Source organism: Cryptomeria japonica, chromosome 4, assembly GCF_030272615.1.
Source record: "Cryptomeria japonica chromosome 4, Sugi_1.0, whole genome shotgun sequence".
Classification (NCBI taxonomy): domain Eukaryota; kingdom Viridiplantae; phylum Streptophyta; class Pinopsida; order Cupressales; family Cupressaceae; genus Cryptomeria; species Cryptomeria japonica.
The window spans coordinates 562,996,230-563,023,005 of record NC_081408.1 but is presented as its reverse complement, the minus strand read 5'-3'; the positions used below and the strand labels follow the sequence as shown (position 1 = coordinate 563,023,005).

The 26,776-nt window shown below is 35.8% G+C and overlaps 1 protein-coding gene across 3 annotated transcripts in view; it reads right to left on the bottom strand.

Moving 5' to 3' along the window:
• The window catches only part of LOC131036088 (uncharacterized), a 232,576-nt gene that overhangs the window by 150,074 nt on the left and 55,726 nt on the right, over positions 1–26,776 (bottom strand). For all 3 annotated transcript variants that reach the window (XM_057967893.2, XM_057967895.2, XM_057967894.2), the window contains 4 exons: positions 26,262–26,342; positions 26,029–26,123; positions 25,775–25,925; positions 17,037–17,123 (listed from right to left, as the gene is read on the bottom strand). In XM_057967893.2, coding sequence (XP_057823876.2) covers positions 17,037–17,123; positions 25,775–25,925; positions 26,029–26,123; positions 26,262–26,342 — 414 coding nt within the window. The remainder of the gene's footprint in view (positions 1–17,036; positions 17,124–25,774; positions 25,926–26,028; positions 26,124–26,261; positions 26,343–26,776) is intronic.

Here is a 26,776-nt window from a genome sequence, read left to right as displayed (position 1 = left end):
ACGTTCATATGAAAACATGGATAAAGAATGCATATATACATTATAGAACCTTAACACTAACATTTGTGTTCAAATTCGTTGTCAATACTCAATATGCATTCAAAATTTAGAATTCACTGTCAATATGCATGTGACATTAAAAAATAATATACAAGTTATAAACTTATTGTTAAAATAATATTAATATCTTCTATAATGGTCATCTTCTATTTTTAGTGGTCATCTTCTATTTTAAGTTGTCGACTTATTTAGCTTGTTAAGTTAGCTTTTTATTATGTAATTAGCTTTTAAGCTTTATTTAGCATTTAGCTTTTTAGTTAATTAGCCTTTAAGCTTTATTTAGCATTTAGCTTTTTCTTTTTAGTTGATTAACTTTTAAGCTTTATTTAGCTTTTAAGCTTAATTTAGCTTTCATGCTTAATTTAGCGTTTAGCTCTTTAATCTTTTACTTTAACGTTATGTTCTAATTATAGAACATCGTCTTGTAACCTCTATATATGCGTGTGTATATCGTTCAATGTAATTATCCGATTATTGAATCATTCATTTAAAAAAAATTTCACTTATAACAAAGTGCCCAAAGGCTACATTGTTTCCATATAGTTTCAATTTCAAATACAATATGAAAATATAAAAAAACAAAGTACATTGCTAGCCCTCATCTGCATTTCCAACATTGCCTCAAAATCAAAATCCTCCTCTAAGTCATTGCCACTATGATGATCCACCTCGTCCAACAGAATCTCAACCAATCCCATCGGCATCTCCTCATCTACCTAGGCCATGTCTTCGAGATCGATATAACACCATAAAGTTGGAGTTTGTCGATACTCTAGAGTCTGACGATCCTAAAGTCAAAGAGCACTATGCATGGCCACTAGCTTCTCTGCTCCTCTAGAGGTAAGTCTATTCCTCTAGATGCAGTGGATAAAGCCATATGTGGACCAATTCGTCTTTGCAACAAAGGAACTGGCAACTTGTGCAAGGAAGAGAGTGGCAACAATCTTCAATTGTGGTGTATCCCTCCTGTGCCATGTCCACCATCCACTAGGGTCTGTTTGAGCTAATATAATGTTGTTAATCCTTCATGTGGTCTATTGAATGTTGGACCAAGAAGATTTGCAAAGTCAAGGAATTGTGTGTGAAGTATTGAAGACTCATCTAAATACATCTTATCAAAGGCCTGTGTTAGCCCATTGACAACCACTTCATCGTCACATCGAGGCACCCTCCATCCCTTGGTGCATACCATTTGGGATTTAGAGCAAAGGCTGCCATATGAAGCGGGGTGTTCATTGTGTTCCACCTCCGCATCACAATGGGCTTAATATGTTGCTCATATGATCCCAAAACAATATCCTTAGCCAAAATTGTTTGCTCTATCTTCCCAAGCATACTATCAAATGTCTCATATATCTCTCCAAGACTAGGAGAGTTTCTATCAGCATATCTAATGACATCTACAATAGGTGAGATGAAAGAGAAAAAATATCTACAAAATGCAAACAAGTTCAAAAGAATTAATTGGCATGTTAGAAACTTCAAAAGTTGGAACATTGGACAATAAAATTAAAATAATAATATCAGAAATAAAATCAGCAATCTAATATTCAATTGTTAATAAAATCATAAATGTACTAGCTCACAGTGGACCACCAATCATCATCAAGGATCTTTTGTTTGATGGATTTTCCTTGAGTAGAGCTTGAATTAGGCCATTTAGTCCACTCTAAATTCACCATCATCAATTGTAGAGGCTCATGCACCTCAAGCATCCCCTCTAACAAGATGAAGTAAGTGGCATACCATGTCTCAATAGGTTTGAGGAACTCGTCCTTTGAAAATGTCTTGAAGAGAGCGACATGTGGTGGTTGCAAATGAACAACATTTGAATGTCTCTAGCTTCTACAACCACTTGCTTCACCCAATCTATTTTCCTTATGTCTTTCAATGCATTGTTCAATGAACACAGCATGGGATCCAAAAGCAGTGCTTGTAAGCACCTCCACCATCAAATCAACCAACTTGCACACACGTGCAAAATCAATGATCACCTATACAGCAATTGAGTGCCCAACCTCCTCTACGACATCTCTCAAAATTCTAAACCACAAGTTTGCATCCGTATGCTTCCCTGAACAATCCACAACTTTGAGAAAACAAGAACCAACAAGGCATGTGACTATGAAATTGATTAGTGGTCAATATCTAATATCAGACTGCCCATCCATCACAATAGAACAACCTATCCTCATCCAAGTTTGCCTCATATCCTCCATTAGCACATTAAACTTGGAATACTCTTTGTCTAGGAGGGTAGCACGTAGCTTATGATCTCTAGGAGCTACGAATGAGGGACCAATAGAGGCTACACCTCTAATCATTTGTTTGAAGGAAGAGGAATGGGCCATATAAAATGGGATGGCATGAGCAAAAAAGAATTTGACAATGGAAGACTTTGTACAATCTCGTGCTTGCACATTAAACATAGCTTAAACTGACCCTGGCTTCTCACCACCGCTCATCTTCCTCTTTCCTCTTGTGACAACTTCACTACTACCAAACGTGGATGGCATAGGCATAGATGATTGTGCACTTGCAAAAGGTGTCGGCATTAACACACCTTGTGCCCCCATTTCCACCTCCATGTGCAGTCTATGGCATTCTATCTTCTCATTTTCTTTTAGTTTTGGACACATTTTAACTCCACAGCCTGTAATAATCAAAAAAAGGGACCATACCCTTGTGTAGCTGCCTCTAAACTCTTTCTTGCATATGTGACAAAACCACACCTAGGTTCCCCAATTTTTTTTTTCCTTTTTATTCATATATGTAACAAGTTGGAGAAGAGATTTTGTTTTCTGTTGAATGGGCGCTTTGCATATATCTTAGGTTTTTGAAGGGCACTTAAATGGATTTGGTTGTTGTCCACTACCACCCTCAACACTTGTACTTGCATTTCCTCCAATTTCCTCCACTTCATTTTCACTACTACTATCATTCTCATTGCTGCTCATGTTTTTTTTGAGATTTAATGCAACTTTAACCTTAAAAAATGCAAAAAAAAAAAAGCCAGACATGTCACGCTCCAAGTTTTGCAAAAAAATTGAAAAAACTAAAATGAAAAGATAAAACTTACCTCTTTGAAGGATTTGCAGCCCCACTGTCCTAAATTAAATCTCTTTTACAACCGGCTCCTCCTATCCCTACTCAAAAGAAGTTCTCTCTTTAGTCCCTATTGCTCCTCTTTTTTTATTGAGACACAAATGCTGAAATGAAAGAAAATGGGACATCTATTCCTCCTTTAGGACGAGCCAGGAGGTGGCGGCCCACACAAACATTAAAAAAATGGTTTTTTTTGTAAGTTGAAATTGTTTTTTTTTTCAACGTGGGGACTGACATCAAGGATGGCCCAAGGAAGTCCCCAAGACATCCCCACATCCCTAGGACATCCCAGAAACAAGAATGGGGGTTCTAGGCCCGAGAACGCGTCCCCAAGTAACATTGTAAAATACCTTTCTCCTTGCATGCTTCTTGTTCCAGTTCGACCATAGGCATTCGTATGTACAAGCTCCAACAATTTCAATGCAGAGTGTTCCTTTGATTTAAAATTTACTCTGGTTTGCTTCCCAAGTTGATATTGTTTACAAGTGATGTTTGTGAGCTTTTAAGTCCTTGTCATTTATATCACTACTTCCAAACGGCTAATCTTGACAAGATTGTCAAAGTTAAGGTGCCCCATATTTCTATGCCATAAACAACTCTCATCCTCTAGCCCCATATAACGTTTTTCAATTTTGATTTCATTGAGGATGTAGAAATTACTAGCTATTTTGTATCCATCTGCTATCAATTTCCCATCCTACTTGATTTCACATCCTCCAAGATGAAATGTGAGAGCATGCCCTTGGTCACACATTTGACTCACATTAACATATAGGACATTCTTAGTACTTGTTTTTCCAATATCTAGACTAAGAGTGCCTTTAACTTTTATATTTGCCTTAGTATTGTCTCCAAATTTCTTAGTTCCCTCATCCACTTGTTCAAAAGTAAGAAACTTACTCTTATCACCTGCCATGTGTTTTGAACAACCGCTATCAACATACCATTTATCTCCTTTGTTTCATGCATGTAGAGTTGTTTGAACAAACATGGACTCTTCTTTGTTTTCTTGCTCCTGCACCTTCCTCTTCCAAACCTTAGTTGATTGATTCTTCTTTTTCTCATGAACATCCTCCTCCTTGTTTTGTCTCAGACTAATGAAAAATAGTTCTGCAAAAACATCTTCTGTGCCCAAAATTGTTGCACTTGTAGCATATAATGTTATAATCCATTAGAGGAGCAAATGAATTATAGTTCCTTTTGGAGAAACCAATATTATCCTGTGTATGGATTCTGCAATCTACTACTTTATGACGAAAATGATTGCATGAAAAACAATGGCCATGAAAGGAATGATGGAACCTGGTTATACGTGGCTGTTGTTGACGATAGGGCTTTCTGAAGTTATTGTTGTTTTCCTTTCAAGGTGGATTCTCCTCCTTGTTGCCTTCCCTTTTGGTGGAACTCTTGAGAGCCATAATGTAGCTTTTTGGCTCTTCTTCACTTGTCTTTTGTGGCAGGTTCGTAGCAATGGATCTTGTAGCCTCCTTTGTCTTCTTTTGAATTTCAACAAAACCAAGACCAGTTTTAATACACGGTGACCTTTGCAAATTGATGATATCATTCAATATTTCAATGGTTTTGTCAAACTTCAAGCTTCAATTTAACTATTCAATAGATTTCTCAACTCCTTTCTTAAAGAAATGATTTCAAGCTCCAATTTTTCACAATCAGATTCCTTTGCCTTAAAGCAGATCTCTTATAACCTACTCAATCCGTTTGCCTCTTCTAGTTGTACTTTCAGATCTACAATCATTTTATCCAATTTTTCAAGACATTGTTTTAACTTTTCTTGGGCTTCACAATCCTCTTGAATTCTTACCGATTGTTTTGGAATTCTTTTCTTGATCTTCTCATTTTCATTGTAAACATAATGAAGTTCCTCCTCAAGATCTACTTCCTCTTCATTGCACACTTTTTTTTCTTCTTTTTCTCCTTCTCTATCATCCTTTACTTCCATTGCCATGAAGAGTATTTATTCTCCATAACTGATTGAACTTTCTTTCCTACTTCCCTTCAATGAACTATCATCTTTCCTTGAATAGAGACTCTTGTATTGTGAAATCCCTCTTCCTTCTTTTCATATTGACCTTGCTTGTGACTCTTGTTTTGATGATGCTTTCTTCCTTTCTTTACGTAGTGATCCTCTTCATCCTTGCTGCTTTAATTCTTATCAGGTGGACATTTAGAAGAAAAATGTCCTATTCTACCACAATTAAAGCATTTGAATGGTAACTTACCTTGACATTTCCTAGATCCTTTCTTTAGATTTCTCATGAATTGAGCTTCTTCCTCATCTATTTCACTGCTTGAATTCTCACTCAGTTCAAAAACTTTATTCTAAGTCCCCTACTGATTTTTAATATATGTATGCAAAGATAGAAACAAAAAATCAATGATATAATTATTTACACATGCATCAGAAATAAGATTGTTTCTTTCACAACAACTGATAACATTTATTAGCAAGGAAAAATATATCTGACCTTTGAATATTGTTATTGTGTTTTCTTTCTTTGATTGAAACATATACAAGTTTTATTGCAGCATTCAGAATACCAGAATTGCATCTTCCATTCTGCAATAGGGATGACAATTTCCAGAATCAGAATGGCGGCAGATATAAACATTGAACCATATTATTTCTCGGATATAACTTCAATAGAGCCCAAGAGAATGCTCAGATTAATGCACAGCAGTAACAAGAGCAGAGATAACCCCTGTCTATGCATTCATATGATCCTCTTGTCCATACAAGGAGCAAAGTCGACGATCATCAACAAATATTATGCTCAGAAAACCACCCCAGGGTTCAGACTTGAATGATATTATTCCAGCACTTCTACCATGTATTTGCAATCTTCGAAATACTATCTGAAGCAACAGGCCCTGCTGTCAATGAAAGAATAAACTGTCTGAAGCTCACATTTAGGTAGTAATGTCCACACCAAGAGTAACCTACCCACACCAAACAAGATCCCACGACTTAGATGGAACTCACGTTGAAGCCAAGCACTACACCACAACTCACGGCACCAAGGGAGTTTGAATACTGTGCAAAACTAATAATTTTGCTTCATATACAGCCCCAGTACTTCACTACAAAGTGTGGCTCAGGCAAAACCCGCGTCTTCAGAGAAGGAGTGTGTAATGTCCCACCCCAGGTGAAACCACTGAGAACTGTTCTGTAGCAACCTGCTGATTAATTTCTAATTAAACATACTATGTTTTCTTTTCATTTTTTTGTAATCTTTCAGAGCTAGACAGAAGTTGCAGAATGGTTTGTTTGTTTGATGTTTGAACAATGATATTGAATAAATGAGCTATTTTTGCATTCAAGAAACAAACTGAAAAACAAACTGAAAGTATGCAACCAAGACCTTAAAATTTCCAGATTTAGATAGGGGATAAGTTTTACAATATTTCCTGATAATAATGATACCCAAGACTAGAAAATGCCTACAAAACTAATTCAGACATACCCAGAAAGTTTACTCCTGAATCTGGTAGTTGATGTGCTTGAGAACAGCAGATAAGGAGGTATGATTAATGACAGATGGCAGCCAAGTAGCTCACCCAGAAATATGTTTGAAGCACTTTAAAATCTGCATCTTTCCACTCAAAATACTGCCCAAAATATAAGTTTACTCTGGATACCAAAATTTGGTCAAAATTGGTTCACCAAACCCCAACGTTTGGTAGGAATGAAGCTCCAATACCCTTGAGCTGTATGGCCTACAAATGGACTGGCCTTTTGTGTTGGAAACCCCTCTACTGACTCAAAATGGTTGAAGGCTACTCCACACATGCTGAAAATGAAGTTCTGATAATAAACAATGTTGGAGAAGCAAGTTTGGGCTTCAAACAACTTCAAACTGTCAAGGAAAGGGGGTGGCTAGGCAAGCAAGCACCTCCTTCAGATTTCAACCAGCAAGATCACGTCTAAACTGATTTCTTTTAATCCTTAATGAAATCCTTGCAAATAGGATTCCCTTGCACACCCTGAGGTGGTCTCTCACAACTGCACATGTGTTTACTTATGGAGGATTTTGTCCCCACAAGCAGCTCTAAACCCTAGGGTCCAAAGAAGCTACTCTCAGGAGGCAGAAGTAAGAAAATATTTCACCAAGACATGTTCAAAATGAACTCCAAGTTGCTTTTAAATAGTCTCCCAAAATGTACGCCCTAATTAGGGTTTCCTCTAGTGCCCAGCTTATAACTTTATTTACTTTTATTTTCTCCCTCTAATATTTCACTTTATGACATAATAGTCCCATATAAGGTGGCGTCCACATTGAGTTAAATTCATCCTTAATTATTCCCAATGACATTATTATAAAGTAATTTTCATAATTTGATAATTCTGACTTTTCAAAGTCACCTTTAATATCATTTGTAATATTACAAATAACCACAAAATGCAGTGAGCTCCATTTTCTCTGCTAGGACATCCATACTCTCTCTCTAGAATCATATCATAATATGTACTTTCGAGGAGTCTTAAATAAGTTCAATATTGAATTAATTTAGCAACCTTTTCTAATATCACAAAATAATGCCCTGATATCTCCTGATCCAGTCTAAAACCTGAGAAAACCAACCCTAAATGGTTCCTCTGCCCATCTTGTTAGTCAACACATAACTGGTGATAGACTAGCCTTGATCGACTGACGCTGGCTAAGAAGGGAACATCATAGTGTGATTAGCAAAAGCCCCTACTCCAGTTCATCTTACCTCACACCATGTGCAGCAAATATTATTATCACCCCAAGCATATGTATTCAATCGCCCAACTTGTTCCTTTAATGCAAAAATAGACTTTAGTGAAACATTTGATATTTGCGACTATAAGAAATAGCCAAATCAACTTATAATAACATCAAGTTAATGAAAGGCATCCAACTTATATTTATCTGCTCTTATTATTACAACATTTTTCACCAAAAATAAACTCACACCCATATTATTATTCAACTAAAATAATTTTCCATCAATCTCTAATATCAACAATTGCCCTTCAATATTCCACGATTTGCCTATATGCCAAGATCAAAGCATTGATAGTATTCAATGCATTAATAAAATCACCCAAATAATCTCTCTATCTTGAGTGCTGACAATGCTTTCATAAAACGGCCAAGAGAAGAGCCAGACTCTCTCTTAAAACTTTCAATATATTTCACATAATACTTTATCGCTTAACATTAAGAATCTTAATTTTAATACCCAACAGTATTTAGTAGACTCCTCCAATAATTAAATCAATTAGACTATTCAATAGCCAATAGTAGCAAAAGGGCAACCAATTCTTTACCTTATAATTTGCAGATATATTCAACTCTCAATGACCTCCAGAATAATGCTTGTAGATGACTACCGAAATCATGTTCTTCAAATTTGCCTCAGAATGAGACTTCAGAAATTTGCTATAAACCTCCAACATTTTGAACAATGTAGTGCGACTAGTCAATCCTGACATGAATCCACCTCCAAAGAAGAACTGGGTTTTCGTCCAATTCCCAAAAAATCCTAAGGGTTTTCGTCCTTAGGTTTTTCAATTTAAAGCCAAAATCTCTCAAGCCCTCCAAGAGAAATAATAAAACCAAGCATACCAAATGACTCCTTCAATCCTCCTTTAATAACCTTTCCTAGAACTTTCCAGAAAGAGTATAATTTTAATCCATTTTAATAATAAAGTGACCTTTAATAAATTTCCATAATATAAAGTCACTTAAAAAAATAGTTGAGCAAGTATTCAATTAATTTCGTGACCCTTTTCAATAATTTAAACTAGTAGTCTTATAATGTATTTATTTTCTGAACACTTGGTTTAAATCATTTAATTATTTCTGAGGGTCAAACAAAAGGGGGCATTAGACCTTTCTTTATGCTTTGAAGGATGCCTCCTTTTTTGATGGCTTGTCTTCAATCCTCATTTCATAGGCGGTAGGAATTCTATGCAGCTCATCCTTTATCAATTTGCCTAGATCTTTCATTTCTTCGATTAACAAAAACTTTGGAATCAAATCTTAAAGGGCAGGACCTTAGTACCTTTTCAACAATCACGACTTTTTCATCAACTTCTTCACCAAGACCTATTATTGTATTTACGATCTCATCAACATGAAGCAAATAGAAGGCTATGTTCTCTGCTTCTTTCATCTCGATGCTTTCAAATTGTCTTCCATGGGTTTGAAGCTTTGCCTCTCTCACTTTATCATCTCCTTTATAGATATTCTTCAACTTATCTCGTGTCTTTAGTTGATTTGAAATGCATAACCTTACAAACTCCGACTCGAATAATCCACACAAAATCGCATGCTTGGATTTTGCATTGTTTTCACTTTCTTTCTTCCCAGCCTAATCCATTGGGGGAGTTGAAGGGACCATATAGCCATTTACAACCATTTGCCAAATATCATACTCTAGGGCATTCAAATAGGTCTCCATCCTTGTGCTCCAAAAGGCATAATTTCTCCCATCAAAAAATGGTGCCTTGTTTGTTGACAATTTGCATCCTTCTTGCCCCACCATAAGTACTCTTTTCAATCTTCCTCCAAACGTATAGGCTATATCCAAAGAAACCCGCTCTAATATCAATTGAAGACCACTCAGTTATAATGAGAGGGCTAGGGGGTTGAATGTTGGTGTAGAATATTTTGCCTAGATTATTCCTCTAGATTAGTTTGCTAGATGTTAGGTTGTTAAAATCATGATTGCTTAGTTGTGCAATCTTGCATGGAGCCGCATGCCCATTTTCTAGTTGGCAATTGCCATTCTCGACAGCTCATCTCCTACTTTATATATTGTACTCATTTGTAAGTCAATTAAGCAATTATCCACAATTTTTTCTTCATCTCAATTTATGCAATTATGTAATTTGCAGCTCTACCTATATTTTTGGATTTCATAGGTTTAGAGAAAATTTTACATAGTATTAGAACTCAGTTTAGTACGAGTGCAGATTTGTTTGTATATTGTGCAAATTTATTGCATGTTTAGGCGTGATCTGCTAGGCGACTTGTTTGGAGAAGGCGTTTCATGGCGTGATCTTCTATTTGCTGGCCACGATTTCCTAAATCCCTTGCCTTTCCAGCATGGATGCTAAGTGATCTTCATTTTAGCATTGACCACCTTTATCTTCTCTGTCAAGGCAGCATTGATTTGCATTTTATTTCAATTTCTCTTTTGCAAGCGAATTCTACTCTTTATTCTACAGGCATATTTTTGTGAAGATTATCATCATCATGGAGGCAAATGTAGTCCTTTGTTTCTAGAGACATGCATGTTCCTCACCTAATTTTTTGCACGCTTCATGCTTTCTTCCTATTTTGATTCTTTAAAAATTGCACATGCTTTGCAAACACCACATGATAAAGATCTGGGAAAATTCGAGGCTTTGTAAAAATTGAACTTATATAAAGTTTTATAAGGGGGTTTTTGCTTAAAGCATCTAGTATAGTTTTCTTTTAATATGCTTCCTAAATAAAAAAACTTAGAATATTAAAAGTTGTTAATTAACCACCAAGCTCCACACTCTTTCTCCAATAGGCAGCCAAAAGGGTTCTTTTGTTCTAAATATCTACATGAGATTCCAATGTTGCAACTTTGTTTGCTCCTTGAGATTCTTTCAAGCAAGGTTCCTGACTATATGAGATTCTAGTGTCGCATCCTCATCTGCTTCCAAAGTTTCTTTCTAGTGGGACAATATTGAACATTGGATAAACAATGGCATCATCCCAACCAGGAGACATATTTGCAATTCTTCAATTTGGAGCACATTTCTGTAGAATCATATCTTCATGTCTTCAGACAATCAGTTTCTGTATTCATAGACTGTGTACCTGTCTATTCATCCATTTGAGCAATGCAGAATATGTACAACTGCAATTTTGAACATTTGAGAGCACCTTGGAGCACTTGTGCAGTGATTTCTGACTCTGATATAATCCTGTTCTAGTGTAGATTCATTTGCAGTTCTTCATCGACAGTTGCGGCTTTCTTCTTTAGTTTGAATAAATGGTTAAGATTTTTTCTCACTTAGGTTTTCTCCTTTCCTCTTTGTAATTGGGTTATTGATCAGGCGTTGTTGTCAGGACCCATATCTCTCTATTCACCTAGCTACACTTAAGGGGGGGTGTTAGTGTAGAATATTTTGCCTACAATATTTCTCTAGATAAGTTTGCTAGTTGTTAGGTGGTTGAGATCATGATTGCTTAGTTGTGAAATCTTGCATGGAGTTGCATGCCTATTTTCTAGTTGGCAATTGCCATTCTAGACAACTCGTCTCTTTCTTTATATATTGTACTCATTCCTAAGTCAATTAAGCAGTTACACAATTTTTTCCTCATCTCAATTTATGCAATTATGTAATTTGCAGCTCTACCTATATTCCTGGTTTTCACAGGTTTAGAGAAAATTTTACACTGAATCAATATAACAAACTTTTTTTTAAAACTTAATCACAATAGCAATACTTTCAAAAACTTAACCATCAATAGCAATAATACAAATGCAAGATCAAGCAAATAGTTACACAAGAAGAACACATGATTTACATGGAAACCCTTGCAGGAGAAAAGCACAACAAAATATTGCTTATATCCATAGTTCCACAAAGTTTTCTGACAAAGGGACGGTGGGACAAGGGGATGGATTTCAAGGACAATGGGACCAAGGACCTAAGTTTAGGGATGATGGGCGGACAGTGACAGGGGAGAGATGCAAATATATATAGTACTTGAAAAAATAGTTATAAAAAGATGTGTAAGAAATAAGTATAAGAACTATAAATGAAACTTTGAAACACCATGTAAGGTTTATACTAATAAACATTAAAACATGAAAATGATGGCATTGAAATTCAGGATTATCGGAAACGCCACCCCCCCCCCCAATCGCTGGTAGGTGTACTATCGTACCTAGTATGAATATGGTATGGCATGGTACAGCATCAAAAACGTTTCCTTGTCTCTCAAATGACCTCCAATCAACCTATATTTGTACACCTTCAAGGTGCCTTTTCACCCCAACAGTTATACCTCCTTGATGAGGTCAGCCAGCAACAAGAGAATATATTTTTTATTTAATTACATCGACCCGTCAATTTGAGCGCTCAAAAACCCTAAGTCGGCCAGAATAACAAGTTTTTCTTTTAGTATTGCCCAAGATGGGCGCTCCATACAAGGGAGCATCCCTTGAAGGGGGGCTCCAAAAAATAAATAAAAAATTGTTTTAATTACATAATAAATGGAGGCAGCAGGTGGGGATTGGCCCTAAACAAAAAGGATATTTTTGAATTTATTTAATTAAAACTGATCACTGCTCTTGATGATTAAATTTCCTTTGCCAATCAAGCTAGACTACTTTGACATCAATGACAATTAGTCAAGCACAACACAGGGTCAAGGGGTGGAGCCCATGCCAAGAAGCACAAGTAAGGCCTCCAAAACCTCACAAAACTTCATTACAAATGTCATTTTCACAATTTTTTCACCAATCCTTTACTAGGGTTGGAGTTTCTAACTTGGGGCTATAAGAGACTCCTAGGCATCCCCAAGACAATAAGGAGGCTCTTGGAAATCCCCAGGATGTCCAGTCATCCCCGTCGTCGTTGAAGTCTCAACGACATCTCCACGGTAATGGTGGTGCGGTAGGGAGATGTTCCCCCGCATCCCCAAAATGTCCCTATCACAGAAACAGAAGGATTTTATTTTGGGGGCATTGGAGGGGAACATGTCCCCATGGTTCACTGCTTATATTAGATACTTCTTACAAACTTCATAGGCACCAACCGACAAGAGAAACCAATCCCCCCTAGATGATTTGTAGGCACCAACCTCCAAAAAAATAAAGCAATGATTACTTGATCTTCTTATTGAAAAAGGATCTAATTCTTCTTGCAAATTGGCTCAAGACTTCATTCTAGGTTGACCAAGCCAACATGTAAATGTTTTTTATTTAAGTTTTATTTGCTTACCAAGATAGGGCGATCATCTCTAGGGGGTCAGCCCACTTGTAAATATTTTTATTTTAATTTTAAATGCTACAAAAGTTGGGCACCACACTTGGGAAGGTCAACCCATAGTATACAAAAATGTTTTATTTATTTTTGGCATATGAAAATGGGTGCCAAGATGGAGAGGGAATTGGCCATTGTAATGTCCCTTTTTAGTAACAACCCTAATTTTTGCCCTAAATCACCATTTCCATGTAAAACAATAAATGGAACGGGATGCATACCTGATTGAGATCCTGCAATAGATTAGGAAACTATTGAAATGTATCTATTTAATAATATGAATCTTCTAAGAAAGACAATTTAGCATAAATGCTCTATACTTAGGGTTAGGAACATTAACTTAACCATAGTTTTTGTCCAATTCCTTATCGAAACTCAACCATAAGAAAGTGGGAGTAAGGAGGAACAATAAGGTGTCCAAGAGACCTCTACCCTAGGCCCAAGAGCGGAGTGCGAGTTAGAGCCCCCTTGGCCTCATGGGACCATCAGTCAACTGCCATGAGGTGGTCTACCTAGTGAGGTATCCTATCACCGTTCCCCTTCATCACTTCCATCCTCATCCTTCTCTTGTGGTTAGAATTCCCTTAATTCAATAATCAACCATGATAGTGTTTGGAAAGATACAGTAGGGTGTCTTGGACATCCTTCCCCTCTAAGTCCAAGAGTGGTGGACTCTGTCTACACCCCCCTGGCCTCATGGGACCATCGGTCAACTACTATGAGGTGGTCTACCTAGAGGAGGACCTCATCATTGTTCTCCCTCCTTGTACTTCCTTATATTACTATGATAGTAGTTTGCTCAATATATATAATTGTCCGTCATTGATTGTTCCCTATGCCAGATGTAATAAGAATTACGTATATCATTCCTAATTATGTAATTATAAATAAATTCTTATTGCATTGTTTATTACCAAGAATGATATGCCCAATATAATTGGCCACAAGGTATTGTATAATCTTAAAAGACATTGATCTCCAATTATAGTCTATTATGCTATAAAGTCGTGAATAGAAAAGATCATACCAGATCTGCATTAACTGATAATATGGTTGTAATGATGGCTGGTCCTTTATATTTCTAATTATTACGAAAGTAATTTGGTAAAAAATGATTGTCAGATGTCTCAAGCAACTCCTTCAAATGCTTCCAAATTTCTGAGGTTGATTGACTAGAAGGAATTTGAGGTAGCTGGTCATCTATGACAGAGAGCTTGAGAAGCATGACAGATTCCCTATTGCGGTCATCAAATTTGTCTTGATCGGCTCTGGCTATAGAAGGACGAGATTATTTTCCCAAGACAAGATCATCTAGGCGGCGATATTCAAAGATTGTCAGCATGCGCTGCTTCCAGGTGTTATAATTTTTGCCATTAAATCGTTAACTGCCTTCCAACATCAAGTTGGTCAATGACACCATCTTGCACATTTCCCAATGCACGGAAAACGAAAATCAGAGAAGAGGCGATAGCACGGAATACAAAGCACAATCCCAATGCAGAAAACAGAGGCAGATACAGGTACAGACTTCAAAAAAAATATGAAGTACGGCTGGCACGGATTTCAAGAAAAAAATTCGGCTGACCCAGAAAAATACAAAGACAACCCAGAAATCTTTGCGAAAAACCCAGAAAAAATCTGAAATCAAAATTGAAAATCTGCTGGCTCAAAAATTGAGGCACGGAAAACGATGCACCAAAAAAATTCTGACGATGACCCAATTGAGATCTCGAACAACACAGAAGGAATCTGTAATTAAAAAAAAATTCCGACTTGAAACAAGGGTATAAACCCTAGCCGAAACACAGAAACCCTAGGTCGTGAAAAAATTCGCAGGTTTGAAGGTTGCAGAAAAACAAATGAGCATAGCCACCAGAAAACATGGAAAAAAACTGTCGCGTGTGCGAAGAAAGAGGACAAAATCCGCAGTCAAAAAGCAAAATCGCATCGCGGATTTAACCAAAAATCGCCAAAAAAGACTTTGTCGGCACAGAAAATCACGACACAAACTCGCGCGGAAGAGAGGAGAGATCGCGGGTCGTGTGCAAAAAAGAGAGCCAGTCGCGCGACTCAAAAACACGCACCGTCAGAGGCCGTCACAGAAAAAAAAAAAACACGCCAAAGATAAGCAGATCGTGAAAGGGCAGAATCGCGCAGAACAGAGCGCGAAAAAATCACGACACAGAATTGCAGAGGCCGACGCAGGTTTAGGAAATCATAGACCGAAACTCAACAACGATCTGAAAAATCTGCCCAGAAAAAATTTGTTTCACAATCTAAAAAAAAATTATTCAAATTTTTTTGCTCTGATACCATATTACGAAAGTAATTTGGTAAAAAATGATTGTGTATTTACGAATGATCATGAAGATCATTATAAAGAATTACAAAGAAATACAAAATAGAAAGTTTCTAATAAGAAACTAAAATTACAATATATTACATTATTGAGCATTAATAACTTAGGAAACTATAATATTAATACTAATTTCTCCCTGTTTGCCTATTGTAGCAGTCTGTCGTATATTTATGTCTTGGTGTTCCACTGTTCTTGATCCCTTCAGTTAGCTGATTATTGAAGATGCTTCTCCTTTATCTGAAGGTTGTTATTTACATTTATCCTGTGATTCGATAATATCTGCTGTGTATGCTTCTTCCTTTCTTTTCCATAATCCGCATGCATACCACCAAGAACAAGGATGTTACTCCCTGTAACTTAATAACAGTTCTGATCTGATGTGATTGATGGTGCTGTCATTGGAGGCTTTTGATTCCTTTCCTTTATATCTCTCAATGTGAGGGAGAGGTTACACCTCTTCGTCATGTATGCCCTTTGGCAAGAAACATGCCCTTTCACCATTAGCACCCTTTGAAAGAGTGCAGCTCTTCATTATTTCTGCCCTTTGAAAGGGACAACCTTTCACAATCAGATCTGCCCTTCTTATTTAAATCAGATCTGCACTTCTGATTCCCAAATTATCCCCCCTCAAGTGAGGTTCTTTTCTCCCTTTTATATCTCATATTTTAAAGGAGTCACAGCTTTTCATTTTATATCTTTTGACCATTCATTAACTTAATTAAATTTTAACTATATTTAATTATATTCTTTTATATTTTAATTTTATTATTATTTATTATTAAATTCTATTTCAAAGTGGGGAAATTACAGCCACATCAAGTAAAAAAAATATCTTACAATTCTTAAATCATTTGGGGAGGGCACCAAGAGACTAAGGGTCAGCCCTCAGCAACAAATTTATTTATTTTATTTTATTTCTGATTTCCTTGCACCTATAGGTGGATGAACATATGATAGCAACAACGCAATTAATAAACTCCCCTCTATAGCCTGCCATCATTGACAAAATTCTAAATATTGGTGGAATATTTTGTCTGGTTGTACTGAGAGGTCTGATGTTAGTTCTTCTAAGTTGATAAGATTTGGCTTGTTTTGTCCACTAAGGTTCTTTGGTTCATCTGGTCATCTTGGTTGTATTGATGCTCTTTGAGCTATATTAATGCACTTTATCAATATTTAAATATACCACTCAATTTTCAAGTAGAAACAGCTCAATTTGATCATTAATGTTGCTAACATATTCCACATTGACGAATCTTGGTAAATGACACCAATCTCATCAAGATATCTCCTGATATCAAGATTTTAATGATCATTTTTTAAAGCTATAGAAGAAATAAAGAAAGTTATAATATATCTAAGGAATTTTCACATAAAATTGTTCTTTATGTAGAGCATATTATTCAATTTTGTAAGAAATATATTGTAGAATAGAGATTGTTTGTCTTCAGATACTAATTCAATTTAAAGTTAAAGTAATCAGAATTAAACCTGATAGGCAGCAAAAGCGGTTTCCATAGAATACTCGGCCTCTTTTCTGGATTGGTCCAGCATAAATAGTGAAAAACCAATCATCTCCTGCATGAGTAATCGCGAGTCACAATATTATGATCATGCACAATAAGTACAGTAATCTTATCATCATACTAATTGCTTCATGAAATTCAGTAAAGGTAAGTCAAAGTATAGATAAATTGATTCAAAGTAGCTAATATGATTCAGATTTATTTTCCTTATCAATTGTAAATGATATTAAAATTATAACCCACTTGCATGCAAATGACAGGATTTATTCCAAACTCTGAAACCCAAAAATGGAAAATAAGTAGGAATAGGAAATTGAAATTCAATTAACCCTCAATAATATTTTGCCAGTCAACACGGGATGAAATGAACATTTGACATTAAAGGCTTCCTCTCCTTTATTTGAAGAGAGATTCATAAAACGTCAAAATACAGTATAGCAAGAAGCACACACACATATCACACTCTAGTGTGACATAATATCACACCCTAGCAAATGAGCAGATGGATACCTACTGCACAAAATTCAATAAATCCCAAGTGAAGGAAGTAAACAAAATATAAGCAATTCTAAAAATGCTTTCTTACAACTGCATAGACATGTGAAAAAATGCAAAAGGAGATACCTAAAAAATCATATTCATACATCAAGGGGTTATGGATACAATGAGATTGTTAATCACACCTTAGTCCATGCTTTCCACATATATAACTAACAAAGTAAACAGTGGGACAGCTTTCTACGTATCAATCAACATTGTTACAATCAGGCTGTACATATCTCTATAAGATCTCTACTGGACCTTTTGAAATATCTAATGGTTTTGAACCTTTAGCACCTTATAAGATCCCCGATTTTAGTTCCATCTACAAATGCATCCCACAGCAGGGGAAGGACAAAGCTTCTTCCTCTGTGATGGATTTAGGCATCTTCTTCCTCTGTGATGGATTTAGGCATGCTTCATGCCAAAATTCCAAATATTCTCCAAGAGACTGTCATTGAATACCTCCTCCCTTCCAAGAATGTCTGTGTTTGGATTCACTTAGGTAAACAAAGGTTTCATACCAAAAAATACCACTAGCTGATATCCATTAGATATTGGTTTTACAATATTCTCCAAAATTTGGACCCAATGCCTTTTGCTTACATATTCTAAAGCAGCAGTGCAATCATTGCTGTCAGAGTGAATCCGATCAAATTGTACAATACATCTCACCTGGAAGAAGATGTTTTCCATCACTCATCCTGCATGTACTAGTCAATATCTTCATATGTAGGTTGACAGTACATTTCTCAATCTTTAACTAGCACTAGTCATAAGTAAGCCACTTCTTACTTGTTTGGTCACAAAGGTTTTCTGCTGATAAATCAAGTGGTTCTTGAGGCTGCTCATAGAGAAAAGTTCCCTCATCTAATGTAGAAGTGGGGACCATGTTCTAAGTCAAGTAGAAATGATGAGATTCACTCTATTAAATATTTATGTAATCAACTTAAAGCTTTTTGTTTTTTTCTTGATGCACATGCATGGCATAATCCAGATACAATGCATTCCCATCATTATACTCATTTTAATGCATATAAAGTATTAATTTTGGCAGCATCCTCTTTATTTTCTTCATTTGTTTTGTATTATTGTAGATATTCCTTGCTAGATGATTTTTGTAGCATGTGTCAATCTTCCCTGGCCGTAATTTTTGGTCGTTTTTGTATAACACAGCATTGTATTTTCTTCCATATATAAGATTTAAATATTAAGGGTTCACCCTCTAGTTGCTTAAGATCTTTCATCTTTGTGCTTTTAAATAGTTACTGTCTTTTTTCTTGTAGACGTTATTAGAGCTCATTCTTGACTCTCTCGTAATGTTACTAAATGTATATTTCGGTACCATCAACCTATCTTTGTTATTTGCTGGCATTTAAACAATTCCTTTACTCATCTACTGTATAAGTGTAAAATCTTGCTCTCAACAAGGAGGAAATTAAATTTACCAAGAATGATCATTAACTAGTTTGCAAGAGAGTTTTGGCATGTTTGAATCACATCACAAGATATATCACTTGGGCTGTGGCCAGGCCAAAAGCATTAATGATCCTTAACCTTAAAGTGTAGTGTTTTCTATAGATCACCAAATAGATTCCACATATAACTCCATTATGCACATCTCTCAATGCAACCTCTTGATATCATATCCTTATTTGGTCATTTCTAGCTGTTATCATATCCCTTAAACTAAGGTGCTTCTTTCAGCTGCAGTCTAACACATCCTCTCAAACTACTTCAAACTACAATACTAATTAAAGTGGAGGATTTATTACAAAGTATTTCTGAACTTTGAAATGCTATTCTGAACTTTGAAATGCTATTGTATCAGGGAAAAATAGGATGGTGCATGCTACGGCTCAATTGAAATTTGGCAAGAATGAAGATCAAATAACCGAACCTTTGCTATCAGATGACCAAGTGATCAATGCAATCTTATTGATTGTTAACAAGACAAAGAAACCAATGGCGGTGAATATGAAGATCCTTGGAAGGAATCTCACCAATACAATTGTTGATGGTGGGTCTGGCATGAACATACTTCCAATAGACACTTCGAGAAGTCTCGGTAAGCAAACCATTTGGTCCCCAACTTTTCAACCAATGGCTACAGATCAGCAAGATATTAAGGTGCATGAAGTTTTAATGGGACAAAAGGCAATTATTGGAACTCAATCATTTTTGTTGAACATTGTGGTCATTTCATTAGGGAAAAAGCGTACAATGTATTACTGGGTTGGGGTTCACTAGTAGCAGCCGAAGCTGAACACAACTGGAGAAAGAATACAATCTTGATTGAGAACAAGGGTCTGAAATATATAATTGATTTGAGGAATCAAGTAGTCAATGACAAAGCAGCTTCCTTGGATTCGTAAGATTCACATTCTAGAGAAGAATGGACAAAGAATTAGGGTCTGATGCAACTGAACAACAAAGTAATTTTGGAGTTAGTCATGTTTGAAGGATGAAACAAATTCTTTTTGTGGCCTATTTCATTGGCAAATGGAAGATTATGAAATATTTCAATTAACTTGTAATTTTCTCAAAGCTACAAGCCTCAATGAAGAGCAATAGATGAAAAATGCAAAATTACCAACACTACATCTCAGAGTACTAAGTGTTGATGTGTTTTTATGCACTGTGCAACACAGAATAAAATACCAAAGGCACTATATCCTCTCTTGATCAAAATCTCCTTACATGGTAAATTATGTGATCAACGAAGATGACTCCGAGGTTTCTATTGTCAAGTCTTGACGTGTAAATAGCTCAATGGTTGATGTGATTGCTAGTAATCCAAGGGGACTTACGTAGTTGATCTTAGGAGATGAATCACTCAAACACAAAGAATGCTCAATGAGTCTAGATTTGAATGATTTTTTCAATGATACGCTTTGCTTATTACTACTAAATGATTGTTTGATAAAAAAGTGCGAAAGACTAAAGGGTTGAGAGATACTAAACTAAACCTACGAATGCAAGGACACTGGGAAACTTTTTGGTGAAACTCAACTAGGCTTTGCTTTGACATGCAATGAACAACTCCACAAAGCTAGTGCGATCTTCTAAGGATAGCTAATGATGTTCAAATCACTACTCACAATCATCAATACCATCAAAAGAATGCATACTAATGAATGAATAGCAACTGAAGTTAAGCTTGATTATAGAGTTCAATTGACCACACAAAGTATTTAACAATAAGCCAAATACAAGTAGTATGAACATGAAAGTTTCACCATAAGTCATGCACAAAGATCTTTCATTCATTGAAAGTAACTAAGCAAATTTAAACTTTAAATTGAGAAGATGGATAACCATGCAAATACTCCAAGATAGAACATAAAATCACCAAGATTCAATGTCTTATATTAATCCAGTAACAATGTAGCGACAATTCTACAAGTCTCTCATTGGTTACAAATGAAAAAATGGCAGCTTATATAGAGCTCCAAGTACAAATAAAGGGCCAAGATCGATTTAAAACCGACAGCCAAGATTGAGACAACTAAACCCTAATTAGGGTTAGTTGTAACCAACTAACTAATTACCCAACATAATTAAAAACCAGCCAATAAAAGATGAACATCTTCCTTGGCACAAAGTGTGAGGAAAGAAAACGAATGGAAAAATTCCATGCCAACTAGGATTCCAACAAACTTTCTTCTAGGAAAATGTTCCCTATGTCTCTCTCCTGGAGAGCAAATACAATGAACCTAGACATGACCATCTCAAGCTCTTCCATGGATGCACTTGGCATGATGTCAAGCTTGAACTCAATAACATCCAATGTTTCAGCACAAGTAGCAAAGATTCTTTGCCATTCCACTTCCTGTTTTCGAAAATTTTCCATGAAGACTCTGAATGAAGAAACACTGCTCAAGAGATTGGCCAAAAAGCTTGTAGCTGGAAAGAAATTGCATTTCACTTTACCTTGCAAATTGTCAACATTCAAGCCATTCTCATCAAGTATCTCTTGCCCATAGACTTCTCTGATTGACACAAGGAGCTGATCTTGAATCCCCTTAAGCATCTCTTCCATTCTGATACAATCATCCTTCACCCTTTCAAGAGTTTCCTTCTTAGTTATCAAGGCACAATACCATCAGCTAAAGTCATCAACTGCCTTTGCCTCCATTACTCCTCCATCTACCAAAGCTTGCTTAGGAATCTTTTTCAATACTTGCAAACGTGGGATAGTCTTGTCTTGAACAACTTGGAAATCTTCCCACAATTCTATTGTGTTATGAATCCAACACAAGAATAATGTGACCTTATCATATGTTTGCATAAACTCTCCAGTGAACACATTTGCTTGATCAAAGGTACCTTAATCCACCCTTTGGTTGTTTGAGCCATCACCCTTGTCTCCTCAATTCCTTCAACTGCTTGCTTGTCAAGTATTTTAGGAGGTACAAATGTCTCACCTTCTTGCTGGAGTGGCTTTGTCAAACATTGTATATAGTCCACTAACTGTTTATTTTCTTTCTTCAATTGTCTTTTCTTTTCAATCTCCATTCTCAATTGCTCTTCCATGTCAAAGAATGAACCCCATAGCTCATCAACTGCTCGACTCTCAGTGATAGGACCTAGATCAATCTCTCTTACATCATAATCTTCATATGTGATCTCTTCTCTTGGTTTATCAATTTTTGGAGTTGCCAGTTATACCACCCAAGAACCAAAAGCTTCATTTACAATGTTGGAATATTTCTTAGGTTTCTTCTTTTCTTTAGTTTGGCTCACCCAAGCTAGGAGAGTATCTAAATCTTTTACTTCATGAATCACTATTATAGGCTTCTTCATTCTCTCCCTTAGCCATTCTAGTACTTGGCTTAACTGCTCATCATCTTCCTCGAATTCAGCTTGCTCTTGATTTCTTCTTGAGGCTGCGATTGTGTCTTCATGGAACTCTTCCTCATGAGCATCTACGTTCATCCCTAGCATCTCTCCAATAGTATTTACTTGCTGATTGTGTGTAGGATCTTCGTTGTGAGGTGGTGAATTGACTTCCACATCATTTTACTGCATTTGATTCATTTAAACTCCTATCTTGTAAATTTGGAGTAATTCCATCTCCTTCTTGTCGGTGTGTGTTTTAATACCCACCAAACACAGAATAAAATGTCCAAGGTTTATATGTGCGAACAAGCGGCTTTATGTTGGATATAGCTTCCTTGGTGATGTTTGTTGAAACTGCCAAGCAACTTACGCTTGACTTATTTGATTCGCAAATGAGGATTTAGACATATTTGACAATAGATTTCAATTCTGGATTTCAAAAGAAACTGAAAAAGGGGACTAAGGGTTGAGAAATTCTATTCTAACCTAGAAAATTCAAGAGACAACGTTGATTAAGGTACAATGAACCACACTTTGGCTCGCCAATTTAAACAACTTAACAAAGTAGGTGCAATCTTCAAGAGTTTGTGCTTATGATTTTCATATTCAAAATAACTACCATCAATTCGAACAATATTTATCTAGATTTAACTTAAGCATCCACAAAATGGGCTCAAGCTAACTTTGCACAATAAATAGAATTCGTCTATTTATCAAAAGTATGAGCATACAAATTTTACCATAATCAACACTTATCAAATCTTGCATTCATCTAATAACTCTAAACAAATTCTATTCTATTTGTTGAAGAAATTGGAAACCATGCAAACTACTTAGACAATATATTTTTAAAAGCCAATAAGCACATAAGAAACTTTATTATCAGAGCAGTTTATCGCAACAATCTAACAAAACCTCACACTCTCAAATGAGAGGAGGAAGTCTTATATAGGCACCATGAAAAGAACGAACGGCCGAGATCAAACAAAGATCAAAGGTCCAGATTAAAACAACAAAGACCTAATTAGGGTTTCCAAAATTGATAAGGAACATGCTCTGATACCATTTGTAATGTCCCCTTTTTGGGATCACCTTATACTTTGCCCTAAATTCACAAATCCAGAATGAAATGAGGGCAAAACATAGTTAGAGATATAATCTTCATTTATGAACAAGATTAGTCTATTTTTTTTGAGATCCACAATGAGATTAGACAACAATGTAGATATAACTCATGAAATACATTCAATCCTAGGTTTGGGATATATATATATACAACCAATATAAAAAATTACATGGAGACTCAACCATAACGAGGGTTGGAAGACATGATGAGGTGCCCCAAGTATCCTCTACCCTAGGCCCAACAGCAAGACCTTATCCTCTGTGGCCTCATGTGGTCCTTAACTGATGGTCCTTAACCATCATCATGAGGTGGCATACCTAGTGAGGGCTTTACACCGTTCCCCTCCATCATATCAACCTCTCACCTCTTATGATTGATTCACTTCAACAATAAGAAGCCTCTGACCCTCATCTAGTCATCATCCTAGTCCCTTTATGACTTGCTTCCTTGCATGTGAGAGCCATGGTGGAGAAGGTGAAAGAGATTGCGGAGAGTGCCCTAGCAACCATCTCTTCCTAGACCCAAAGACTGTACCCTTTGTACTCCTTTGGCCTCTATGAGCTCATCTTGTCCCACTTTGGGGTGGCATATCTAGAAGAGTGCTCATACATCGTACCCCTCACACAATACTTTCATACTTCCATCACCATGCTTAGAATTGTTATAATAAACATTTATGTTCAGTATAATATTAATTATAAATTAACTTTAATAAATGTTATCAATATTGGTAGTAATTTAATATTATCTGCTTGGTCTTGAATTATCCATATTGAATTTGTATTAAAAAAACTATACCAATTTAATATCATAATTATTTGTATTAACAATGTGAGCTTTAGATTACTATATTATGTTGGTAACCTTATGTTAATAGTACCATTATATGCCGTCATAATTGAATTGTGTTAGTAATTTAAACTGTATTAATATTAATTACAGTAATAATATTTATTGTATCAAGCATATTAGTTTATAACAGTATTGTCAATGTTAACCAGATCAGATTTTATTATTATTATTGTTAATTATGTTGTTAGAATAGTGCTTAATTAAGGAGTGAGCATCCACGTAAACACTAATTGCTGATAACATCCTTACCGTGCTGTGTATCTCCTTGTTACAGTCAATCTGACTGCTGCGCTAACTCCCGTGTCCCTTTCTTTCCTTCTTTTGGGTGACAGCCTCTTATATGTCCCTAGAAGAGGAAGGGTCAATGGTATTTAAAACCATTGACCGTTTGTGACCCCTCTCAAAAGCCTTGCTTCTCCCTACGTGCCTCACCAATGAGTCACATCTATTCCAATAGAATGCAGATCGGTGCATTGACCATCGTGGGTGAGGGGTGGGTAGTGAATAAAAATGAACATTAATAATAATGATCATTAACAAATATGAATAGTAATAATATGATCATTAATGAAATGAGCATTAATAAATATGAATATTAATAATAATGAACATTAATAAACATGAATATTAATAATAAGTATTAATAATCAATGATATTAATACTAAACAAGGGTGTTAATAATAAACACTAATAGGCAAGGGTATTAATAATAAATCATGGATAATTCTTTAATATTAACTTGGGAATAATAATAATCTTTTTAGTAATAATAATGTACTGAAATGATTAAAGTAATCACAAAATGAACACACACACACACACACACACACACATATATATATATCTAAAATATATAAATAGACATAATATAAGGGACATCACAGATAATCACCTGGATAGTTCATGTGAAACACTTCTCATGAAATGCGGGTCAATGTAGATTGACTTGACACAATGCAACTGAATCCCAAAAAATTATATTACATGAAAAGGTTATATATTCTTTTCGAAAATTCTAAGATTATTGAAATCATAAGAATGGTGAACCTTTTTCAAATAAACCCTCAGAGATCATTTACATACAGAATCAAATATCATACAAAGTCCATGCCTAATCCCTGTGCCCTCAACTTAAAGCCATTGCTTGTAACAACAAGGAACTACTAAAATTTTTGCTATATAATGAATGTAGAACATGGAATTACTAAATATCATATCAACAAAATACATAAAGGTGTTAAGAAAAGTACAATATCAAAACTAAAATCCCACTGATATAGCTTCAGAGGATCCTTTTCCTAATGTTCCTACACTGCTAATATTCTAGAAAAAATACACAAACCTGGACACCAGCATAACGCTTCCAAGCCTTATCAATTTTGTAATCACTGGATAGCAATCGATAATTTGCCAATGCAAGCTCATAATCATGCAGCATGAAGGCATAGTCTCCCAATACTCTAATCTGAGACTCTATTGAGCTGAATGTGTACCTTCAAAAAAAAGTAGTTAACATGAACTAACTTGATGCCACTGGCCAAAGGACACTAGGAAAACAATTGCTTGCCAGATTGGGTGGAGTTTACTATTTCATACAACGGGCCATTTGAGACATCAGAGGTATCATCTTTCCCCTTACGCCACCAGAGATTTTTAATCTGATTCTTCAATCCCCTTCTTGTTGCCAAAACCTATCCAGAAAAAACAGTAGCAAACAATTCAAGCAGATACTTTGGTATTCAATATTCCTGACAGATAGGACTACAAAATCAAAAAAGAAACCCAAAGAATGAAACAAATATGGGATAAATTGTATGGGAAAGTCATACCTGTTGATTTAAGGAACGTATTTTCTGCTCCATGTATGGGATAATATGTTTTACAGATAGTTCTTGCATGAATTCATTCATCTGCCAAAATGCCAATTGTATATTACGTTCAACTACCACTTTGATGTGAACGACCTATAAATGTTAAATGTTTCTGATTTATGAAATTTCAGGTTAAAGAGTCAGAGACCATAAAAATATTTAGAAAACTTCAAGGAATATCTTCATACAGAAGATAAGTACTACTAAGGTATCTAACGTCCCAAATCTGGAAGATGCACAAATCCAATACAATATAGAACACCAACAAAAACAAAGACATTACCGGGAAAAAGTTTAAAGTCTTGCAGTATTTGAAAATATGATGCAAAAGCACAATAGAAAATTATATATTTGTAAAGGGCATTTATCCTGAATTTGGGTTATCTTTAATCTATTCCATTCCAGCTCATCTCTACATAACTAAACAAGTTAACAGATAATGGCCACGAGTGCAGGACTTTGATAGCACTACT